Source organism: Hyperolius riggenbachi, chromosome 3, assembly GCF_040937935.1.
Source record: "Hyperolius riggenbachi isolate aHypRig1 chromosome 3, aHypRig1.pri, whole genome shotgun sequence".
Taxonomy (NCBI): Eukaryota; Metazoa; Chordata; class Amphibia; order Anura; family Hyperoliidae; genus Hyperolius; species Hyperolius riggenbachi.
Window position 1 is genome coordinate 298,065,688 of NC_090648.1, and position 21,138 is coordinate 298,086,825.

General features: G+C 41.6%; 1 protein-coding gene across 4 annotated transcripts in view; it reads right to left on the bottom strand.

Annotated features, from left to right (window-relative positions):
- The window catches only part of ADAMTS20 (ADAM metallopeptidase with thrombospondin type 1 motif 20), a 229,355-nt gene that overhangs the window by 1,436 nt on the left and 206,781 nt on the right, over nucleotides 1-21,138 (bottom strand). For 2 of the 4 annotated variants that reach the window (XM_068276563.1, XM_068276561.1), the window contains 2 exons: nucleotides 16,798-16,902; nucleotides 9,894-12,343 (listed from right to left, as the gene is read on the bottom strand). In XM_068276563.1, coding sequence (XP_068132664.1) covers nucleotides 12,248-12,343; nucleotides 16,798-16,902 — 201 coding nt within the window. In that variant the 3' untranslated portion in view covers nucleotides 9,894-12,247. Of the gene's footprint in view, nucleotides 1-9,893; nucleotides 12,344-16,797; nucleotides 16,903-21,138 lie in introns of those variants that run through there. The other 2 variants (XR_011030417.1, XR_011030416.1) reach the window with 2 other exon arrangements.

Consider the following 21,138-nt stretch of genomic DNA (forward strand, 5'->3'; position numbering starts at 1 on the left):
ACCGCAAGCAGTGTTATATTATATACCAGTAACTGCACCTGTTCACGGTCCCTGTGTGTGTGACAGCTGCACATTTCCAATACCAATCACTGCATATCTGTTCAGTGCACCTACCTACGTGACCACAAGCAGTGTTATATTCTATAACAGTCATTGCACCTGTTCACGGTACCTGTGTGTGTGACAGCTGCACATTTGTAATAAAAATTCCTGCATACCTGTTCAGTGCACCTACCTACGTGACCGCAAGCAGTGTTATATTATATACCAGTAACTGCACCTGTTCACGGTACCGGTGTGTGTGACAGCTGTACATTTTTAATACCAATCCCTGCATACCTGTTCAGTGCACCTACCTACGTGATGACAAGCAGTGCTATATTATATACCAGTCACTGCACCTATTCACAGTACCTGTGTGTGACAGCTGCACATTTGTAATACCAATCACTGCATACCTGTTCAGTGCACCTACCTATGTGATCGCACGCAGTGTTATATACCAGTCACTGCACCTGTTCATGGTACCTGTGTGTGTGACAGCTGCACATTTGTAATACCAATCACTGCATACCTGTTCAAAGCATTTTTTTCTGTTTTTATTCTGCAGCAGGCTAATGCAATGTTGGTTTCCATATTCCTATATGGAGTTGTAGGCAGCCTTCATGTGAGTATCTGGCATGTTTTGTTCACTGCAATGCTCAAACCTACTTTTAGGACATTAGAGTAGGCACCACAGTTGAAATAAGATTCTTGTTGCACCACCATAGTTTATTGTAAATTTGCAAATGTGCAGCACAAATCCTGTTTATACATGAAAATTAGAGACAGTGGCCCATATGCAATTAACTTTTTCTCCTTAGTTTTCTCCTAAGTGATATTTTCAAAAGTGTCAATTAAATGCCTTTTAAGCCACCAGCAAAAAAAAAAAAAAAAACACTCAAAATAAGTTTGGTAGTACTTTGACGCCTACTTTTTTGTACTTTTTCAGTTGCAAAGTGCTGAAAAATTATTTTAACTTCTTGAGGACTGCAGTGTTAGACCCCCTAAAGACCAGGCCTTTTTTTTGCTGAAATAGTTACATAGTTACTTGGGTTGAAAAAAGACATACGTCCATCGAGTTCAACCAAGGAACAAAGTACAACACCAGCCAGCTCCCTCATATATCCTCATGTGGCCACTGTAGCTTTAAGGCCAAGCTGCAGGGCCACACAACACAGCACACAAGTGATTCCTGCCCCCCGCCCCTTTTCCCCCCACCAACAGAGCTCTCTGTTGGTGGGATCTGATCACCCCCCTTGTGTTTATTTTTTTTAACAAATATTATTGTTATATATTTTTTAATAAAAAATACAGTTTTTTAATTATTATATTTCCCCTCCCTCCCTCCCCGCAGGCGGCCAATCATGGCGATCGGCTGTGATAGGCTTCTGCCTATGAGAGCCGATCGCTCTCTTGTCCCCCAGGTACAGTGCTGCTGCTGATCACAGCGCTGTACTATATGTAAAGATGGCGATTGCCGCTCAGAGACTGAAGGCGGGGCGGGGCTCTGACCCCTGAGCAGGAGATGCGTGCGCAGCCTGCGCGCGATCTCCTGCAAAACAGAGCCCCAGGACTTGATGCCAATTGGCGTTAGGCAGTCCTGGGGCTGCCGCCACGGCCTCGCCCATTGGAGTGAAACAGTCGGCAGGTAGTTAAATAGATAATGAAAAATTATCTCCTAGGAGAAAACTCAGGAGAAAAAGTTAAGTGCATATGGGCTAGTGGCCCATATGCAATTAACTTTTTCTCCTGAGTTTTCTCCTCGTGATATTTTCACACCTTGTCAATAAACTGCCATTTAAACTACCAGCAAGCAAGACAAAATTTTTATGCTACTTTTTTCACCCACGTTTTGGTACTTTTTCAAATGTAAAGTGATTAAAAGTTATTTCAAAACGAAGATGAAAATGTATCTCCTGGGGAGACCACAGAAAGAAAAGGTAATTGCATATGGGCCAGTGACTTTGTACAGACCTGCTGGGTGAGACCTAAAGATTTCATTCTTGTGTCTTTTTTTTTCTTGTCTGGGTGTCACCTTAAGCATGTCTTCAGGTCCACATTCTTGCTACCTTCCTGACAGACTGAAAAAAAAAGCCACAACAAAAAGGAGTATTGGTATATACAGTGGGATGCGAAAGTTTGGGCAACGTTGTTAATCATCATGATTTTCCTATATAAATCGTTGGTTGTTACGATAAAAAATGTCAGTTAAATATATCAAATAGGAGACACACACAGTGATATTTGAGAAGTAAAATGAAGTTTCTTGGGTTTACAGAAAGTGCGCAATAATTGTTTAAACAAAGTTAGGCAGGTGCATACATTTGGGCACCACAAAAAAAGAAATTAAATCAATATTTAGTAGATCCTCCTTTTGCAGAAATTACAGCCTCTAAATGCTTCCTGTAGGTTCCAATGAAAGTCTGGATTCTGGTTGAAGGTATTTTGGACCATTCCTCTTTACAAAACATCTCTACTTCATTCAGGTTTGATGGCTTCTGAGCATGGACAGCTCTCTTTAACTCACACCACAGATTTTCAATTATATTCAGGTCTGGGACTGAGATGGCCATTCCAGAACATTGTAATTGTTCCTCTGCATGAATTCCTTGTGGATTTTGAGCCGTTTTTAGGGCCGTTGTCTTGTTGAAAGATCCAGCCCTGGTGCAGCTTCAGCTTTATCACTGATTCCTGGACATTGGTCTTCAGAATTTGCTGATACTGAGTGGAATCCATGTGTCCCTCAGCTTTGACAAGATTCATGCACTGGCCACACAGCCTCACAGCATGATGGAACCACCACCATATTTTACTATAGGTAGCAAGTGTTTTTCTTGAAATGCTGTGTTGTTTTTCTCCATGCATAATGCCCCTTGTTATGCCCAAATAACTCAATTTTAGTTTCATCGGTCCACAGCACCTTATTCCAAAATGAAGCTGGCTCGTCCAAATGTGCTTTAGCATACCTCAAGCGGCTCTGTTTGTGCTGTGGGTGAAGAAAAGGCTTCCTCTGCATACAGAATCTCCTTGTGTAAAGTGGGCCGAATGGTTGATCGATGCACAATGACTCCATCTGCAGCAAGATTATGTTGTAGGTCTTTGGTGCTGGTCTGTGGGTTGACTCTGACTGTTCTCACCATTCGTAGCTTCTGGTTATCTGAGATTTTTCTTGGTCTGCCACTTCGAGCCTTAACTTGAACTGAGCCTGTGGTCTTCCATTTCGTAAGTATGTTTCTAACAGTGGAAACAGCTGAAATCTCTGAGACAGCTTTCTGTATCCTTCCCCAAAACCATGACGATGAACAATCTTTGACTTCCGGTTATTTGAGAGTTGTTTTGAGACCCCCATGTTGCTCCTCTTCAGAGAAAATTAAAAGAGCAGGGAAACCTATAATTAACCCCCTTAAATACTCTTTATCATAATTAGATTCATTTGTGTATGTAGGTCAGGAGTCATTAAGCCTGTCAAGCCAATTTGAGTTCCAATAATTAGTTCTAAAGGTTTTAGAATCAATAAAATGACAAGTGCCCAAATTTATGTGCCTAATTTTATTTAAACAATTATTGCGCACTTTCTGTAAATCCAATAAACTTAATTTCACTTCTCAAATATCACTGTGTGTTTCTCCTATATGATATATTTAAATTACATTTTTTTTATCGTAACAACCAACAATTTATACAGGAAAAGCATGACAATTAACAAGGTTGCCCAAACTTTCGCATCCCACTGTACATGGGTAGCTGTGGCTGTTGCATAGATGTATGGAGGTCAGCATTTGGTTCCTGCACATTTGTTTTAGATATTTTGTAAGACAGAAGGGGCACAAAGACCTGAAACATTCTCCATTAAAGACACTGTAATGCATAGCATTGCTGTTTCAAAGCAAGAGGAGAAAGAGTTCAAGTTTTCATTCCATAAACAGGATGGATTGAGTTATGCTAATCATACTTTTAATTATTATTTACCCTAAGGAATGAGGAATATATTACTTCTCTTTAGGATTTGTACTGGAATTCATGATATCCACAGACTTTCTGTTTTAAGAACCCAGTACTGTACTTCACAGGTTTTGTTCAGTAAAATGTGCAGGTACTGTAAAACCTTTCCTTCATGCATTTAATTAACAAAGAGTTGAAGTACTAAGGAAGTATATAAGAGGAATGAGAATATGATATTTACCTCCAGGGTAAATCTCTGGAACCGGAAACTGAAGAGATGTACGTACATTACAAATGTAAAGATGTCTTAAGTTATTTGAGATCAAGGAAGGCTTTACTAATCCTTAATTTCACGCATTCCAAGAATTTTATGTCAGCATTTCCTTTGACATTAGTCATAGATTTTCCAGCGCACAATAAAACCAAATAAAGAGCTTTGTGCTGCATTATTCAGTTTTTATCTACCTGTATGCTTCAATAACAATTAATGTCCATTTACATATTAGTTTGACTCTACATAAGGAAATAATCTTTTGTGGTCATGAGAAAAAATGGCATAGGAGTTTTCAACATTTCTGCAGGAGTGAAATGCTTAAATTACTATAGGTATAGAAATGATGAGGTTTTGCAGAACTAAATCCCTGCTTTAATTCTAATACCAAAGTTCACATCAACAATCACCCTGACAAGACTAAACATGATACAATTCACGAGCTGTATATTTTAGCTGCTGGATCATAACCCACATAAGCCAGTGTAGTATCTAGAGTACTTTGAACCAACATAGGCCCCACACATGTATTTCACAGAAACACACAAGCATTTCAGTGGAGATACGTGTGGCAACTGCATGCACGGCGGGCACGCACGCATGCGCAGTGACTGGCGGCGGTGGTAAAAAAAAGACCTAGAGCCCATTTTTAAACGGGCTTAGGTCTATTAGTAGTACATAATAGTCATTTGGAAAATGCCCAAATATATTTTATGGTGTTTTATTGGCAGGGCTAGGTTTCCCCCTAGGCATTGGAGGCACATGCCTAGAGGCTAATGATATAGAGAGAATGGCTGATCTTTGCCTCACCCCCATGTAACAAATGCTTCCCTCACTACCGTCAAGGCAGAGTTTCCCATAGGGTGCTTTAAGAGAGTATAATTACCTGCTCTTCCTGTGGGAACTACTTCTCTCCAGTATCTTGATCCTTTTCCTTTTTCTCCAGCCTTGGGTTCATAGCTGAGCATTGCCACTGGTCATGTGACTGCAGTAGTTATCTCCCTTGACCAATTGGCTTTGGGCAGACAATGAAGGAGAGTAGATAAGTTCAGGGTGCAGCAGGTAATTGTATTCTATTGCTCCCCAAGCTGCTTTGCAATGATGGTGGTGGCATAATCATTTGTTTTTGTGGGGAGGGGGCAGACAGGAGGATAGCACATGTTACATGTTGGAAAGGAGGCAGAAGGGAAGCACTATTCATAAATTGGGGTATCAAAAGGGAAGCAAATTCTATATTGGGGGAGCAGATGGGCTGTACTTGTTATATGGGTCAGGAACAGGAAGGTAATACTTGTTAAATAAGGAGAGAGGAGGGCAACACTTGTTACATGTGTGTGTAGGGAGGGGTATTGCAGCATCCGTTATATAGGGACATTTATTATACAGTACATGGTACACAACGATGTCAGCCTTTGTAACTGGGGACATTGGCCTCGATTCATCATTATCTTTGAGATAACTTTTTCCAGTTTGTTAAATTACCGAATTTGAAGTTTAGCGATTTCTAGTTGTATTCATCAAGGTTTTTCGGCATTCGGTGTGAATTCGATAACAATTCGGTAAACATTCGGTAACGTGTCGATATTTCCATTCTACAGCGGTAATTTAACACAAGGCCATAGGATTCCCATGGAATTGTGGGTAAAAGGCAGTCCTTTGAGCACTACGTAGCAACATTCTGAATAGGGCTTAACACCTGGACCAGGATTCTGGAAATGGTTGGGACAATCCCACAATTTGATAGGAGCCTTTTCTAAAAAATTATAGTGCAGCTAGCAAAATTAGTTAACCCTGGCACTGCCTGTGTTCTCTTACAAGATGATTCAAGAGAAATGCAGATGTCGTGTTATAGCAAATAAATCTATTCTCTTACAAATTTATATGGTTGCAGACCTTATTCTTGCCCTTCTGCGCCTTTGAATCACTCTCAGCTGATACATAACCACTTCAAATGGCTCCATCTTCTCTGTCAGCAATGATCTGACAGGAATAACGACAGAGCAGTGAAGGAGATAACTAATCCTAAATGTAACGCTAAACCACGCCCACTTTCTTTTTCATGAATTGCACTTTCTTTCGTTTTAGCGAATCGTTACCGAATCGTTAACGAATGTTCGCTAACAGCTGTAGATAACTTTGATGAATCTTGAAATGAAGTTAACAAATTCGGTATTTTACCAAACTGTTGTTAACAAATTTGCTAAGTGTTGATGAATCGAGGCCAATGTGTTACATAAGTGGAAGGATAAAAGCAGTTGTCATTTGTGGCAAGGGGGGAGGTGGTTATAAGATGGTTTGAGATACATAACTGTAAGGCCTCTTGCACACTGCAAGCGATTCCGATTCAGATTCCGCTTTTTAATCAGTTTTTACATCCGATTCAGATTCTGATTTGCAGTTTGCTCCTTGCACACTGCAAATCGGAATCTGAATTGGATGTAAAAACTGATTAAAAAGCGGAATCTGAATCGGAATCGCGTGCAGTGTGCAAGAGGCCTAATGTCTGCACTAGTTATTTTGGGAAATGTGTAATGGTTGCACATGTAATAGCTTTTGTATGGCACTGTTAACTCTTATTCTCATTCATTTCAACATAAGTGTTTCACCATCTTTATCAGCATAAAAAGGGTGTGATTTGGCATGTGTGACACCTTAGGGCTGGGGTTTAAGGCTGCGACTGATAATATTAAAATAAGAAGTGCTTCTACAATATATCCTGAACTACATATACTGTATGTAGCAGATCTTTATTTGCCTTGGAAGAAACAAAAAAAGTGGCTTTACTTTAAAGAGGAAGTGTAACCAAGGACTGAGCTTCATCGCAAGCAGTAGCTCATACCCTCTTTACCATGAGAAATCTTTACATTTTCTCGAATACATCATCAGGGATATATGTATGGCTGATATAATGGTGAAACCCCTCCCACAATGTGAGAACCTAGGTCCTGACAGTTTCCTGTCTGGGAGCCTTGTAGCATTGTGGGAAATAACAGTTGTTTCAAACTGCCAAGCAACCAGTATCTCCCTCTGAGCATATGTATCTCTATTAATAAAAACAACCTTTTAGCCTATTACATTTTTAGGGGTTGTGGATAAAGATCAGGTGGTGCTGTGTGTTTAGTTTTTTTCATGTCTGCCAGTAGTAAAGATGATTACATGCAGGCTGATTGTGGATCAAACAAAGTGAACAAATTACATGCCAAATATCAATCATTTCTTAAAGTGAACCCCAGATGAGAGTGATATGGAGGCTGCCATATTTATTTTCTTTTAAACAATACTAGTTGCCTGGCAGTCCTGCTGATCTATTTGGCTGTAGTAGTGAACTGAATTACACCAGAAACAAGCATGCAGCTAATCTTGTCAGTTCTGACAATATTGTCAGAAACCCCTGACCTGCTGCATGCTTGTTCAGGGTCTATGGTTGAAAGTATTAGAGGCAGAGGACCAGCAGGGCAGCCAGGCAATTGGTATTGCTTAAAAGGAAATAAATATATCAGCCTCCAAATCATTCTCACCTTGGGTTCCCTTTAATCTCTCTTATATTTTTAACTTCTCACTTAGCAATATATTGATTTATTTTTCCCCCATTTCACTAATGTTCCTCTTTAAATGTTACAAGAAATTGTAAAGGAATGTAATCTCAGTATACGGTTATACAGACATCCATACAAAGCAACATTTGTAAATGTAATAATGCAATGATGACACCAGTTAAAATCCCATAAATAATTTTTATAAGTTACAGTATTCCAAATATAAATGCAATTGTTTTCTACAGTGGTAGACACCTCCTATTAAATTATACATCAGACTTAGTGCAAACATTCTCTTCCTGAAGATGTCATTAGACAAAAATATCAGCAATTGTTTCAGTAATTTTTGCACCTAATTTACACAAAAATCCACCCAGTGTTTTTGGAAATAATGAATGATCATAATTGATGACCTCACCGATCAGCTAATTACACCCTAAGCTTGTATCTCAAGCCTATTTTCACTTTCAGCCCTAGCCGAGGACTTTTGGAAAGCCATTAAAAGTTACCCCCCACCCCTCCCCCTACCTATCCCAACAATTCCAATATGTTGCATTTTTTTACTGCTTCTAAAACTGGATGTGGTGCACTGCTCAACACCTTGAATTGTTTACATACAGCAAGCTTTATGGAAAACCAATATCTGGACACCCATCACTTAGTTGTCCTTCCACACCCCAAAAATTCACTTGAAATCCTTAGGCTATGCACTATTGGGATTAGCCAGACATCTACCTGCTAAGTGGTCCCCTGTTGTTGTGCATCATTCTACCTTACTATACCTTCCCCAGCAAGGAACTCAGTACAGAAGTTAGCATTAGCTGGATAATAAGGCATATAACAATGGAATGGCAGACTGCACTAAAAGAACACCAAACAAACTGATGTCTTGCTGATTCCAACATTGAGCAATCTATGCTCTTAAAGTGGATTTTTTGCATATTTGCAGCAGCATATTATAGCAGAACAGGGTTACCTAAGTAGGAAAGAGCAAAATTGTCAGGAACCATGTTCTGACACTTTCTGCCTGCTGGTGGCAGCATTGACCTGGACTTTCATAGACTTCCATTGTGCCACAAGCAGAGGGCTCTGTAGACTTTGAGCAGACCCAGATATTCTGCAATCCACCAAATGTATCTTGTTTATCACATGGACTATTCAAGGGCTGCCTTCTGCTCCAACCATTTTCCAGAACTTTGTGCTTCCAGGCCTGAATTTCTGGACAACCTGGTACCTGCTTCCCTGTCCTGAACCTTGTCTTGGCCTCCCTGTTGCTGAACTCTGTATATTCTGTCTGAGACCTTGCTTTTGCCTAATCCTTGGTACCGCATTTGTCTGATTACCTGCTACTGACACTGCTCTCCTATTGATTCTGATACTGCCTGATCCTTTGGTACTGCATATGATTGTACTATATATATTAGCACGTTTTTTATGTTTGTATATATCCTCTGTATATATTATGGTGTGCTCAGCTAGATATATTAGTCAGGGTGTTGTATATATTGTGTCACTGCATTCCCGGGTTATCTGTACATGTCGTGTGCTGTGCATTTGGTTACATTTTATTTGCATTCACATTTGTATGCATGCTTGCATTATATTGCTTTGCAATAAACCTTATTTTGCACCTAATTTCCTTGTCTTAGTGTCTGTATTGTTGCAAACTGTGGTCAAATCCTGTTTCTTCGTTCAGGTTTGTGACAGTTATATGTACAATAAAGGTGGTTTTTTTTACAATGTACTATGCATAAATAATGGTAGATTACATTTTCCTTTCTACACTGATTCTTGTACTTTAGGTATGTTTTGTTAGACCCTCTATTGGATATTTTCATACTTTTGCTGCTGTATACTACCTCTATATTGTGCACTGATGTTTGCATTTTACTTTGTGCAGAACCACTGAAGATAATGCCATTGTAAAAATAATTGTTATTATTTAAAATAATAATTATTATTATTACTATTTTGAATTTAAATAGTGCCATTATCTTTTGTGGTGCTCCTAATAATAATAATAATAATAATAATAGGTTTTGGAACAACACAGCATTAATCCAGTGTCAGAAGCAGATTTAATAATACAATATAACTGGATGATTGATGATATAAAATAATTTTAGACACCTTTTAAAATATATTTTGTCATTGTTGCCAAGACAAGACCAACATTCTTCATATGATAGTAGTTTTGGAGCTGTTTAAAGAAGAGCAGAGGGAGCTGATGTGTGTACAGTCTCGACAGCTGGTGGAAATTTGCACAAGAAATTTAGGTTCTTGGTATAAATCTTACAATAACTTGAAAAAAAAAACACTTTACATTTTATTAGTTAAATTCAGATTAGTCATAAGCTACAATGACTTAAAAAGATATATTTTTTTTTTATACTGTGTTCTTTTGTTGACTTGTTTACGTAAAATGAGAAGTTGAACACTGGGTGGTGATCCACTGTAGAGTCATATTTAACATCTGAGAATGCAAAGATATTAAGATTTCTTTAGTGCTTTGTTATGTAACAGCTGCCATAACCGGATGATTGCTTGTTATCAGATTTCAGTTAATAACTTAATTTTACTCATTCAAAGTTTGTTAGAAAACACTGAGCATCTCACATTTGAAATGTAAGTTAATACCTGAGAATTTGCCCTGGTCAAACAAAATCCAAAGCACCATAATCACAATTGTGTGTAAATCCATCTTAAATATTTAGCGTGTTGTAATTTACATTATAAGATTCTGGTTTACCAGTACAGGCCGGCATATAGGTTTCTCCAAGTAAAATGCATAAGAACATCTGTAATTTCCAGTATATCAAATGCTTTAAAAATAACTTAAATAAATACAAAAATATAAGCAAAGATGTAAGCGTATCATATACATAATTACAATAAAGTAGATAGTTGTATAGCAGTTATTTGGAGGTAGGGCATGTGCTATAACAGAGTTTCACAACTGTGTCCTCAAGAGTTAAAGAAGTACTTAAGTACAAGAAAATTATTTTAACTTACCTGGGGCTTCTTGCAGCCCCCTGGATTTTTGCATACTACGCATGAGCAGAGCGCTCCTGGGAGCACGATCAGGGTGCACACGGCTCGGGGCTGTGCATGCACTGTAGCTGTCAATGGGCCAACTTTGCAGGGGTCACCACTGCTGGCCGGAGGGAATCAGGAGGATGTTGTGGGCACAGGACGACTCCAGGAGGCTCCAAGAAGCCCCAGGTAAGTTAAAATCATTTATTTTACTTATGTTTTCCTTTAAGACCTCACATAAGTGCACATTGCTGTGGCACGGAGACCATCAGTGCATGAGTGAGGCTATCTGTATGAATATTAAGTTGGTGAAAAGTGAGGACATGTTTGGGAAAACATTGCAGTACAATATTCATTTTTATATATACTTGCCAACAGTCCCGACTAAAGACACCAAAGATAAAAGCAATGCGCTTAATTGGCAAAATAGGCATGTTTTTGTGCAGGGGATCTTGGCCTAATTTGTCCCAAATACGCCATAAGGGAATGTTGGCTGAACTATATATTCATAGGTTGGACTCAAATTATTCATTCAGGTCTTTATACATATACAAAGTACACAACTTATGGCAGAAAAATATTATGCAGACAAAAGTAATACGTACTCCACTCTAGAAATCATAACCTTAAATGAAAAATGCCGTCACCAGTAACAGCAAAGTCCCCGTTATCCGGAATTCAGGTAACCAGAAGTCTCAACTAACCGGTATGCCTGTAGGATAATGGGGACCTTTTTTGGGGGGCTTAAAAATACTAACCGAGGCTACAGTGATAGCTGTCAGCCTCCCTGAACTGCCTTGTTGGCTCCTAGTGGCTTCCAGCATCTGTGTACAGAAGCCGGATTGTCAAATGACCCGATGTAGGTCAGCTGACACTCCAGCTTCCGTGCACTGGGGAAGCCAGAAAACCACCCAGAGCCCGCAAGGAGTTTTGGGGAGACTGACAGCCATCGCTGGAGCCTCAGTAAGTAATTTTAAACATTTATGACATCAGTGGCTATTACACATTAAATGGTGTTGCTGCATTTTGTTATCAAAACTGATAAGTTGACTTTTTAACAATCTCTGAGGCATTGCTGACAAGCAATAGCTCCAGTGAATATGACTTGGAGATCAACTTGTTTAGCACCACTCAGTAGTGGTCAAATTAATGTCAGGTTTGGTCATACATAATTAAGACAAATCTGATAAATCCAAGACAATGACCTGAGTTCAGTGACATCCGTACAACTAAGCACTACTCACATTTGAGTCATGTATGATCATAGCCCAGTCATTTTTGCCAACTATACCAGCCAATGTGTAACTGTTCTTGACGCAATTTGGATATCAGTCTATGTCCTTTTAACACACAGACACTCAGACAGTATGACTGTGTAGTCATCTTAGCCATCTTGTTTATAGCTTGCTCAACTGTTCTTCCATTAGCGTTCTTGCAACTGAACCTGGAGGCCAGCAGCTAAATGTGGAACACACTTCCCACAATAGCCTCCACATCTTCCATATATTTTTGTTCCATCCTATAGAAAAAACAAGCAGTATTAAATAGAATGCTATATTAATATGCAGTTCTCACAAAAACTGTATTAACATGCTCCCCAGCACTGACACTTGGCTCCCTTCACAAGTTTTCTATAGAATTGAGATTCTGGCGACTTTAATCTAGTCTAGGACTATTTATGTCATATTTTGTTCCCTAGGCAAGACAACCTTTGTGAGCAAACACCCCACTGCCAGAAATATATTAGCATTGGCCAAGGATTACTGCACAGATAACAGACACACAAGAACTGGAATGCAACACAGGGACTAGGAAATTATAATTTATCCTACTTAATAAAACCCCTGTGTCCCTGCATCCTTCTCCTGTGTCTGTGCTTTTGCCGAACCGCGCATGCGCTGTTGGGACAGGAGGAGGATGAGGCCAAGGGGTGGGTGTGTGTGCTGCCATGCAACTGTGATGGTGACAGGGGCGGGAGGGGGATTGTGAGGGAGGCCTAGCACCCGTTATGTTAACAGGACTTAGGTCTAGTATTATTAATAAAGTGACAACATATTACCCAGTGCTGGACAATAAATAGGGTTACAGGCAGCAATAAATAGGTTTACAGACAGCACTAGGTCAAAACAAGAATACAAGATTATGCAGCACAGGAAATTGGCATGAGTGTGAGGCGATGCTCATGCAGTTAGTAATGGTCTTAAAGACGATGTAATTCAAGTCAGTCATTGAGATGGGTGCATGATAATAAGGGTGTATGATTTAGCTGGATACACAAGGGGGGTGCCCTGGTAAAGGCTTACAATCTAAAGGGAGGGGTAGGGACACAATATGTAGGGGACCAAGGAATGGGTTCTCAACAGAGGGGATTAGGACCATAGTTAGGGAGACAAGGCCAACAGGTGAATTTTGAGGGCTTGCTTAAAGGTGTTGAAGGAGGGATGAGCCTAATAGAAGGTGAAATGGAGTTCCAGAGAGTAGGGGCAGCTCTAGAGAAAGCCTGTAGTCATACATGGGAGTGGGTAATGACTGGGGCAGTCAGATGTAGGTTGTTGGAGGATTGGAGTGGGTGACCAAGTGCGTACTTGTGAACGAGTTTAGCAATGCAGGTCAAGCAAAACTTGTGGATGGATTTGTAGGCCAGACAAAAGTATATTGAAGCTGATTCTGAAGTGGATTAGGAGCCAGTGGAGGGATTTACAGAGGGGCGCTACAGAGGCGGAGTGATGAGAGGAGTGAATGATTCTGGCTGCTGCATTCATGAGCAATGGGTGAGAATAAGGGCACACAAGTCTAGTAGAACCAACAAGAAGTCCGGTTCCCAACAGTTAGCAGCAGCACATACAATCAAAGTAGATAGAATGGCAGCGCACATCCATTTAAAACATCAATTTACTGCCTTCTATACATATGGAAAAGTGGGAACAAATCAGTACAGGTTTAAAGGACCTCAGTTGCGAAAATCTTAAAATTTAAAATACATGTAAACATATACCACTGTCACTTACAGTAAGTAGTAGAAATGTGACATTAACAACAGATTTTGGACTAGCCCATCTTCTCATGGGAGGTTCGCAGGGTTTTCTTTATTTTTAAAAGCACTTAGTGAATGGCCGTTGCTCCACCCACCCAACTGCCAAAAAAAGTGTACGGTGAGCAGGGAGGCTAGCCAGCATATTTTTATAAAATTTTTTCAGGGAATGTCTTTATAAAGAATAAAGGCCATGCTGAGAATCCCCCATGGAGAGATGAACTAACCCAAAACCTGTCAGTAATGTCACGTTTCTACTACCTATTGTAAGTGACTGCAACATAGGGAAAAAGTAATGTATGGCTCATTTTACTCTGGAAGAATTGTACTTCTTATTTGTATGTGTTTTAAATTTTAAGATTTTCGGGACAGTTCCTCTGTAACAGCCATTTCACAGGGACCAACTGGCGCTTTGTCAGGACAATGAGCAACTGAAGCATAACACCTTAAAGGACAACTGAGGTGAAGTGTGACATGATGAGATAAACATGTGTATGTACAGTGCCAAGCACACAAATAACTAGGCTGCATTCCGTTTTTTCTTTCTCTGCCTAAAAGAGTTAAAAATCAGGTATGCAAGTGGCAGTTTCAATCCGGGTCGAGCTGGGTTAGACTACAGCATAACCCTCACTGTTAAGTAATTGCAGCCATAAAATACTTTCCTGTCAATAAATGACTTCCTGGAGCAGGTAAGAGATAAAAAGGGTCAGTAATTCATAGATTTGAGCTCTAGCTTTCTTCAATGAAGGTGTCATTGAGCAGAAACGATGAAACAGTAAAAACTTAAAAACTAAATTTAAATATAAAGTAAAACTGTGGGATATCTAAAAAAAAGTAATTTATAAGAGAAGGAGGATAGATACAATTGTTTTTCTCATCAGTTTATTTTCACCTCGGATGTCCTTTAAAGAGGAACTCCAGTGAAAATAATGTATTAAAAAAAAGGGCTTCATTTTCACAATACAGTAATTATGTATAAATGATTTAGTCATTCTGACATTTATCACATAGTGACATTTTTACTGCTGCCAGGTGATGTCACTGGAAGTAGCTGCTGCTTGCTTTTTTGGCAGTTGAAAACAGCTGTAAACAGCTATTTCCGACAATGCAATGAGGTTCACAGACAGGAAACCATGGTCCTCACTCCACAGTTTCCTGTGGCAGGGGTTTCACTACAATATCAGCCATGCAGAGCCCCCCTGATGATCCGTTTGTAAAAAAAGAAATAGATTTCTCATGTAAAAGGGGGTATCAGCTACTGATTGGGATGAAGTTTAATTCTTGGTCACAGTTTCTCTTTAACTACTAGCTGGCCGCGTCACGCCGACGGGCATGGCCGCGGCGGCAGCCTCAGGACCACCTAACGCCGATCGGTGTAAGGTCCTGCGGGCCTGTTTTGCAGGAGATCTCCGCTTGGGAGGCGGAACTCCGCTCTGCCTTCAGTCTCCCAGCGGCTAGGAGACTGTTAGACACTGAAACCGCCAACTTTTTACTTAGTACAGCGCTGCCTTAGATTGCAGCGCTGTACTGTGACATTGCTGTCCCCCTGGGGCACACAGAAGCAATCCGCTGTGATAGGCTGGAACCTATCACAGCCGATTGCTGTAATTAGCTGACCAGGGGAGGGAAAAAAATTTAAAGAAATACACAAATTTTATTAAAAAAATAAAGAAATATTTGGCAAAAAATAAATAAACATTGGGGGAGCGATCAGCTTTCTGTTGGTCTGTTGGTGGGGAGAAAAGGGGGGGGGGGGGAAATCACTTGTGTGCTGAGTTGTGCGGCCCTGCAGCGAGGCCTTAAAGCTGCAGTGGCCTTTTCATGAAAGATGGCTTGGTCTTTAGGGGGGTTTAACACTGTGGTCCTCCAGTAAAGTGGAACTCCAGAGAAAATAATATAATAAAAAAAGTGCTTAATTTTTACAATAATTATGTATTAATGATTTAGTCAGTGTTTGCTCATTGTAAAATCTTTCCTTTCCCTGATTTACATTCAGACATTTACCACATGGTGACATTTTTACTGCTGGCAGGTGATAGTGGAAGGAGATGCTGCTTGCTTTTTTGTCAGATGGAAACAGCTAATATTTCCCACAAGGCAACAAAACTCCCACAGTGTGATGTCAGGACCTCAGAGTTGTGAGGCGCTGACATCACACTGTGGGAGGGGTTTAACAACAAAATCAGCCATACAGAGCCCCCTGATGATCTGTTTGAGAAAAGGAATAGATTTCTCATTGGAAAGGGGGTACCAGCTAGTGATTGGGATGAAGTTTAATTCTTGGTTATGGTTTCTCTTTAAATAAATGTTAGCCTACAAACAGTAATTACCTGTATGCAAAACGGTCAGTGTTTGGTCATGCCACGTCCCCCGCCTTGGCATGGTCTCTATTTCCTGCTAAGGGTATTCGGCACGCCCCCATCTTTATACCACATTGAAAGGGAAACTCCTAGTCATCACAGCCATCCTATCACCAGAGCCATTTGCTCAGCACTGCTCTGAATAGGAGAAACAAGCTCCCCAATTAGGCCAGCCGGGGAGATCATCCCATTGGAGGCTCGACACTGGAAATAGGGAGCATGGCCACTAGTCCGCAATATACCTCTAAACACCCCCCCCCCCCCCATCCCAACCACAGGAACTAATTGGGGAAGACTAACCCCATCTGTCCTGAACACGGGTCTGTTAGCTGCTGATCAGTGCAGCCATCAGCAGAAGCATAGCGATGGCTGAGACTCACATTGTGAATTCCCAATGTGCCATTGAGGGTCATACCAGCACCCATGTGAGACCAGTGTAATTTAAATTGTCAATCTGTGATCACAATGGTTTACCATTTGCAAATGTAGCCCTATGCATTTTAGTTACATTCTGTTCTTACGATGAATGTGTTTTACTCAGTCACAACTGTTTTTTCCAGACTGTTGTTGGCTTAAACCCACCTGTGATTTGTGTACATTAGCAGTTGCGTAGTTTCCTTGAGCAATCCATTTTGTGGCCTCTGATATTCGAAAACCTGTTCCTGTAAGATTGATGCTGAACTGCCCCTTAAATAGAAGTTAAGTGCGATTTTTTAATATTGCATTTATATGAATGTTATATAGACTTAAAGGTATTTGTGATTGCTTGCATAAATCTAAATAAAAACATAAAATACATTTGTTTTAAGGCAGAAGATGTGATTGATTTTAGCAAGAGGTTGCCAAGATTTCCATGAGACTAATGTTAACACGCCGTGACTTTAATGTTGTACCAGAATGATGTTGGGTATTCCAGGTTTGTTTTAGGACTCACCACAGAGACCATACACAGGGAAAATAACCACTTCTCCTCCGCGCCTCTTCATGACTTCACTGAAACGCTGCAATGCTGACTCTTTGAACGTGATAAGTATTATCTGATTTTTTACTGCCATATTGTCTGCTGCTTTTAAGAAGATTGATGATTAAAGTGTTGAAGTTTTTTAGACTACAAGTGAGTTGCTCCTGGTCCATCTATCTTTAAAGTGGATTGTATACTATTTGTATCTGTTTCTAACCGGAAGTTGCACAGCTTGGTCAAGTTTATAAGTCAGTGTTGGGCAGTCTATTGGTGTGCACACACTTTTGCTCTTTTGGATTAAAAAATAACAAAGAGTACATAGTATTATTATTTAGCATCTATATAGAGCAGGGATGTCAAACCGGTCCTACGAGGGCCGAGATCCTCACACATTTTTGATACAGCTCAAGTGAATTGATGGGGTTGAATCAGGAAAGGTGTGGTCCATCAGGTAGAACACCTTCCTCTCTTTCTCAGTCCATGCTAAACACTGGCATGGATCTGGCCCTACAGGCCTGGAGTTTGTTACATGTGATATAGAGGCAACATCTTCCACAGCGCTGTACTGAGTATATATCGTCTTATCACTTAACTGGTCCTCAGAGGAGCTTACAATCTAATCCCTACCATAGTCCTATGTCTATGTATGTATCGTAAAATGTACAGTGTAGGACCAATTTAGGAGGAAGCCAATTAACTCATCTGTATGTTTTTGGGATGTGGAAGGAAACCAGAGTGCCTGGAGGAAACCCAGACAGACACGGCGAGAACATACTCTTGACCGTGCAGATAGTGCCCTGGCTGGGATATGAAGTGGGGACCCAGAGCTGCAAGGCATGTGTGCTAACCACTATGCCACCGTGCTGCCCAATTTACTTATCTGTATGTTTTTGGGGATGTGGGAGGAAACTGGAATGCCCAGAGGAAACCCACACAGACACGGGATAAACGTACAAACTCTGTACAGATAGTGTCGTGGCAGGGATTCAAACCGGGACCCAGCAGCACTGCAAGGAGAGAGACTACATACTTCCATTTCAGTGACTTTTTAGAAATAGACAATGCAATACATGATCAGTGCCATATTTGGTATTGTATATTGCCAATTAGTGCCTGTGACAAGCCAGATCCCCAGAGTATTTATTGGCACAAGTATGAAGCCACTTCCATAAATCTCAGTAAAAAAAAAAAAAATCACTACAGCCCATAGTATTCGCTGTTAAAGAGAACCCAAGGTGATTTTACTAAAGGTAAAAGGACACAGAGGCATGTTCTCTGCACAATGACATGCCTCTGTGTCCTTCTGGTGCACTGCCAGTCCCCCCCCCCCCCCCCCCCACGGCTCTGCTAACCCCCCGGGAAATAGCACCAGGCTAGCGACAATCTGCCTGTCGCTGGTCTGCTATTTACCTGGTATTTGTCAATCTCTGCTCCTCCATCTCCCTCCACATTCCCCCCCCCCCTCCTCTATTGCATTGCCTCCCCATCTCTGAAAGCTTCCTCCAATCAGGAGCTAAGCTGCAACCCAGGAAGTACTTCCGGGTCGTGGCTTAGCTTCCGAAATCCCAGCTGTGAAGATATAAAAACATCTCAAATACATACGTGTATACTTATGTGGGGAAAACGGCAAGGTTGCACTAAGGGCCCTCGCACACTATATCTGTTGCATTGCAGTACAATTCTGCATGCCAACTCACTGCCCATACAATTCTATGGTGCTTGTCCACACTTCTGTGCTGCAACGGTTTTTCGGTTCGTGAACCACAAACTTCCGCAAAAGTTTGGTTCACGAGGCGAACTTTCGCGAACCGCAATAGACTTCAATGGGGAGGCGAACTTTGAAAACTAGAAACACTTACACTGGCCACAAAAGTGATGCAAAGGAGGTTTCAAGGGGTCTAACATCTGAGTTTTTGCATGGATGAGTGGGATAGATGCCAAAAGTCCCCGGGAAAATCTGGATTTGATGCAAAGCAGCGTTTTAATGGCAGAAATCACATTGAATGCTAAATTGCAGGCCTAAAGTGCTTTAAAACATCTTGCATGGGTATACATCAATCAGGGAGTGTAATTAGAGTACTGCTTCACACTGACACACCAAACTCACTGTGTAACGCACCGCAAACAGCAGTTTGTGTTGGGACGGCCGTGCCGGACTGGGGCGCACCATGGCGAGAGTGCAGGCCGTGGCGGTTTTCAAGCCTATATGGTCGCCGGGCTGTGGTAGCTCAATGATAGAACAACAGTGTCTGTCCAGCTGATCAAATTTGGTCTATCCACAATGAAGCAACGACCTTATTATCGTGGGTGTGCCCCCCGAGACACTCATATAGCCGTCGGTCATTGCTTCATTGTGATACGCAAGCCCCTTCACTGAGGCAAGGTAATGATCATGAAGGGGATTTAACACATGTACATGCCTTTTGTTTTGTTGTTGCAGCTGCAGTGCAGCCAGAAAAATTAGTCAGGCATGTACACGCACCAGAAAAAGTAGTATAGTGGCCGCTGCTAGCAACGGCCTTCAAAATTCAGGAATCCACCTGGAGTCCTGAACCCTGTTGGTGGTGGCGGAAGAGGGCAGTCAACCAGCCTGCGGGCAGAGATGCTGTATGGGGAGTGACTTAGTCTTGGGGCAGGCAGTCACAGGGCGTTCAGGCAGAGATGCTGTGTGTGGGTACTGACTTAGTCTTCGGGCAGGCCTGAGCGTGCTTTGCAGACCAGGCATCCATAGTCAGATGGACCCTTGACCCAACGCTGTGTGCCAGAGATGTCACCACTTGCCTTTCAACATCACGGTACACTTTAGGTATCGCCTTTTACCTCAGGTGGTCATCCCATTGCAGTTTGTGCTTTGTAATCATGTGCCTTCGTAAGGTAGCTGTCCCTACGCGGATCTTGGTCTTTCCACGGCTCAATTTTCAGTGGCAAAGAGTACAGATGGCATTGCTCTCATCTGAGGCAGACACACAAAAAAATTTCCACACCTCTGAGCCCTGGGGTGATGGCACTTTGGTGGTGGCAGCCGACTGAGTGTTAAGTGGGGTGCCAGAATCAGAGCAGGAGGAGGAAGATATGTCATGCTTCCGTGCAGAAGCTGAGAAAGATGAGGCGTTCTGTGTTAAATAGTCAACTATGTCCTGACAATATTGGGGGTTGATGGCACGTGCCTTCTTCTGAACACTGTACTTTGGTCGAGGGTCGCACGAAATCACGACAGCGCGACCTCAAACAGATCCGCCAGGTGGCCTGCCTCTGCCTTTCATTTTTGTCCATATTGGGGGGGGGGGGGATGAAGTGAAAGGTATGCACTGACTTGACTAATACAATGTGCAGTCAGTCACACAGGTGCAGTTAACAGGTATGCCCGGAGTGGTATATTACACTGGGTGCACTGTGAACAACAGGTAGGTATATGCAGTGATGGGTATTACAATGTGCACCTGTCACACACAGACAGGTACCGGACAGGCACAGTGATACTGCGTGCGTTCACGTAGGTAGGTGGGTGGACTGTGAACAACAGGTAGGCATATGCAGTGATGGGTATTATAATGTGCACCTGGCACAGTAGTAATTATACCACCAGGGGGCCAAAGGCCAGCTGTGACTGACTGACAGGGCTGTATATAATGCAAGTGGGCCACACAACAAAAAAAATAGATCACAAGAACAAGATTAGCTCTCAAAAGAGCTGTTGAGGGGTGCTTTTTTAGCAATAAGAATCAGCAAGGAGCAAGCTAACAAGCCTACAATAGCCTAACAAAGCTTTCCCTATAGGTCTCTGCACAGCAGCTATCCCTTCTCTAATGACTGCAGGCACACGAGTGAGTGAAAAGCCTGACGCTGCCTGCCTTTTACAAGGGGGGGGGGGGGGGGGGGGAGGGCCTCCAGGAGGGAGTGTAGCCTGATTGGCTACATTGTGCCTGCTGACTGTGATGTAGAGGGTCAAAGTTGACCCTAAT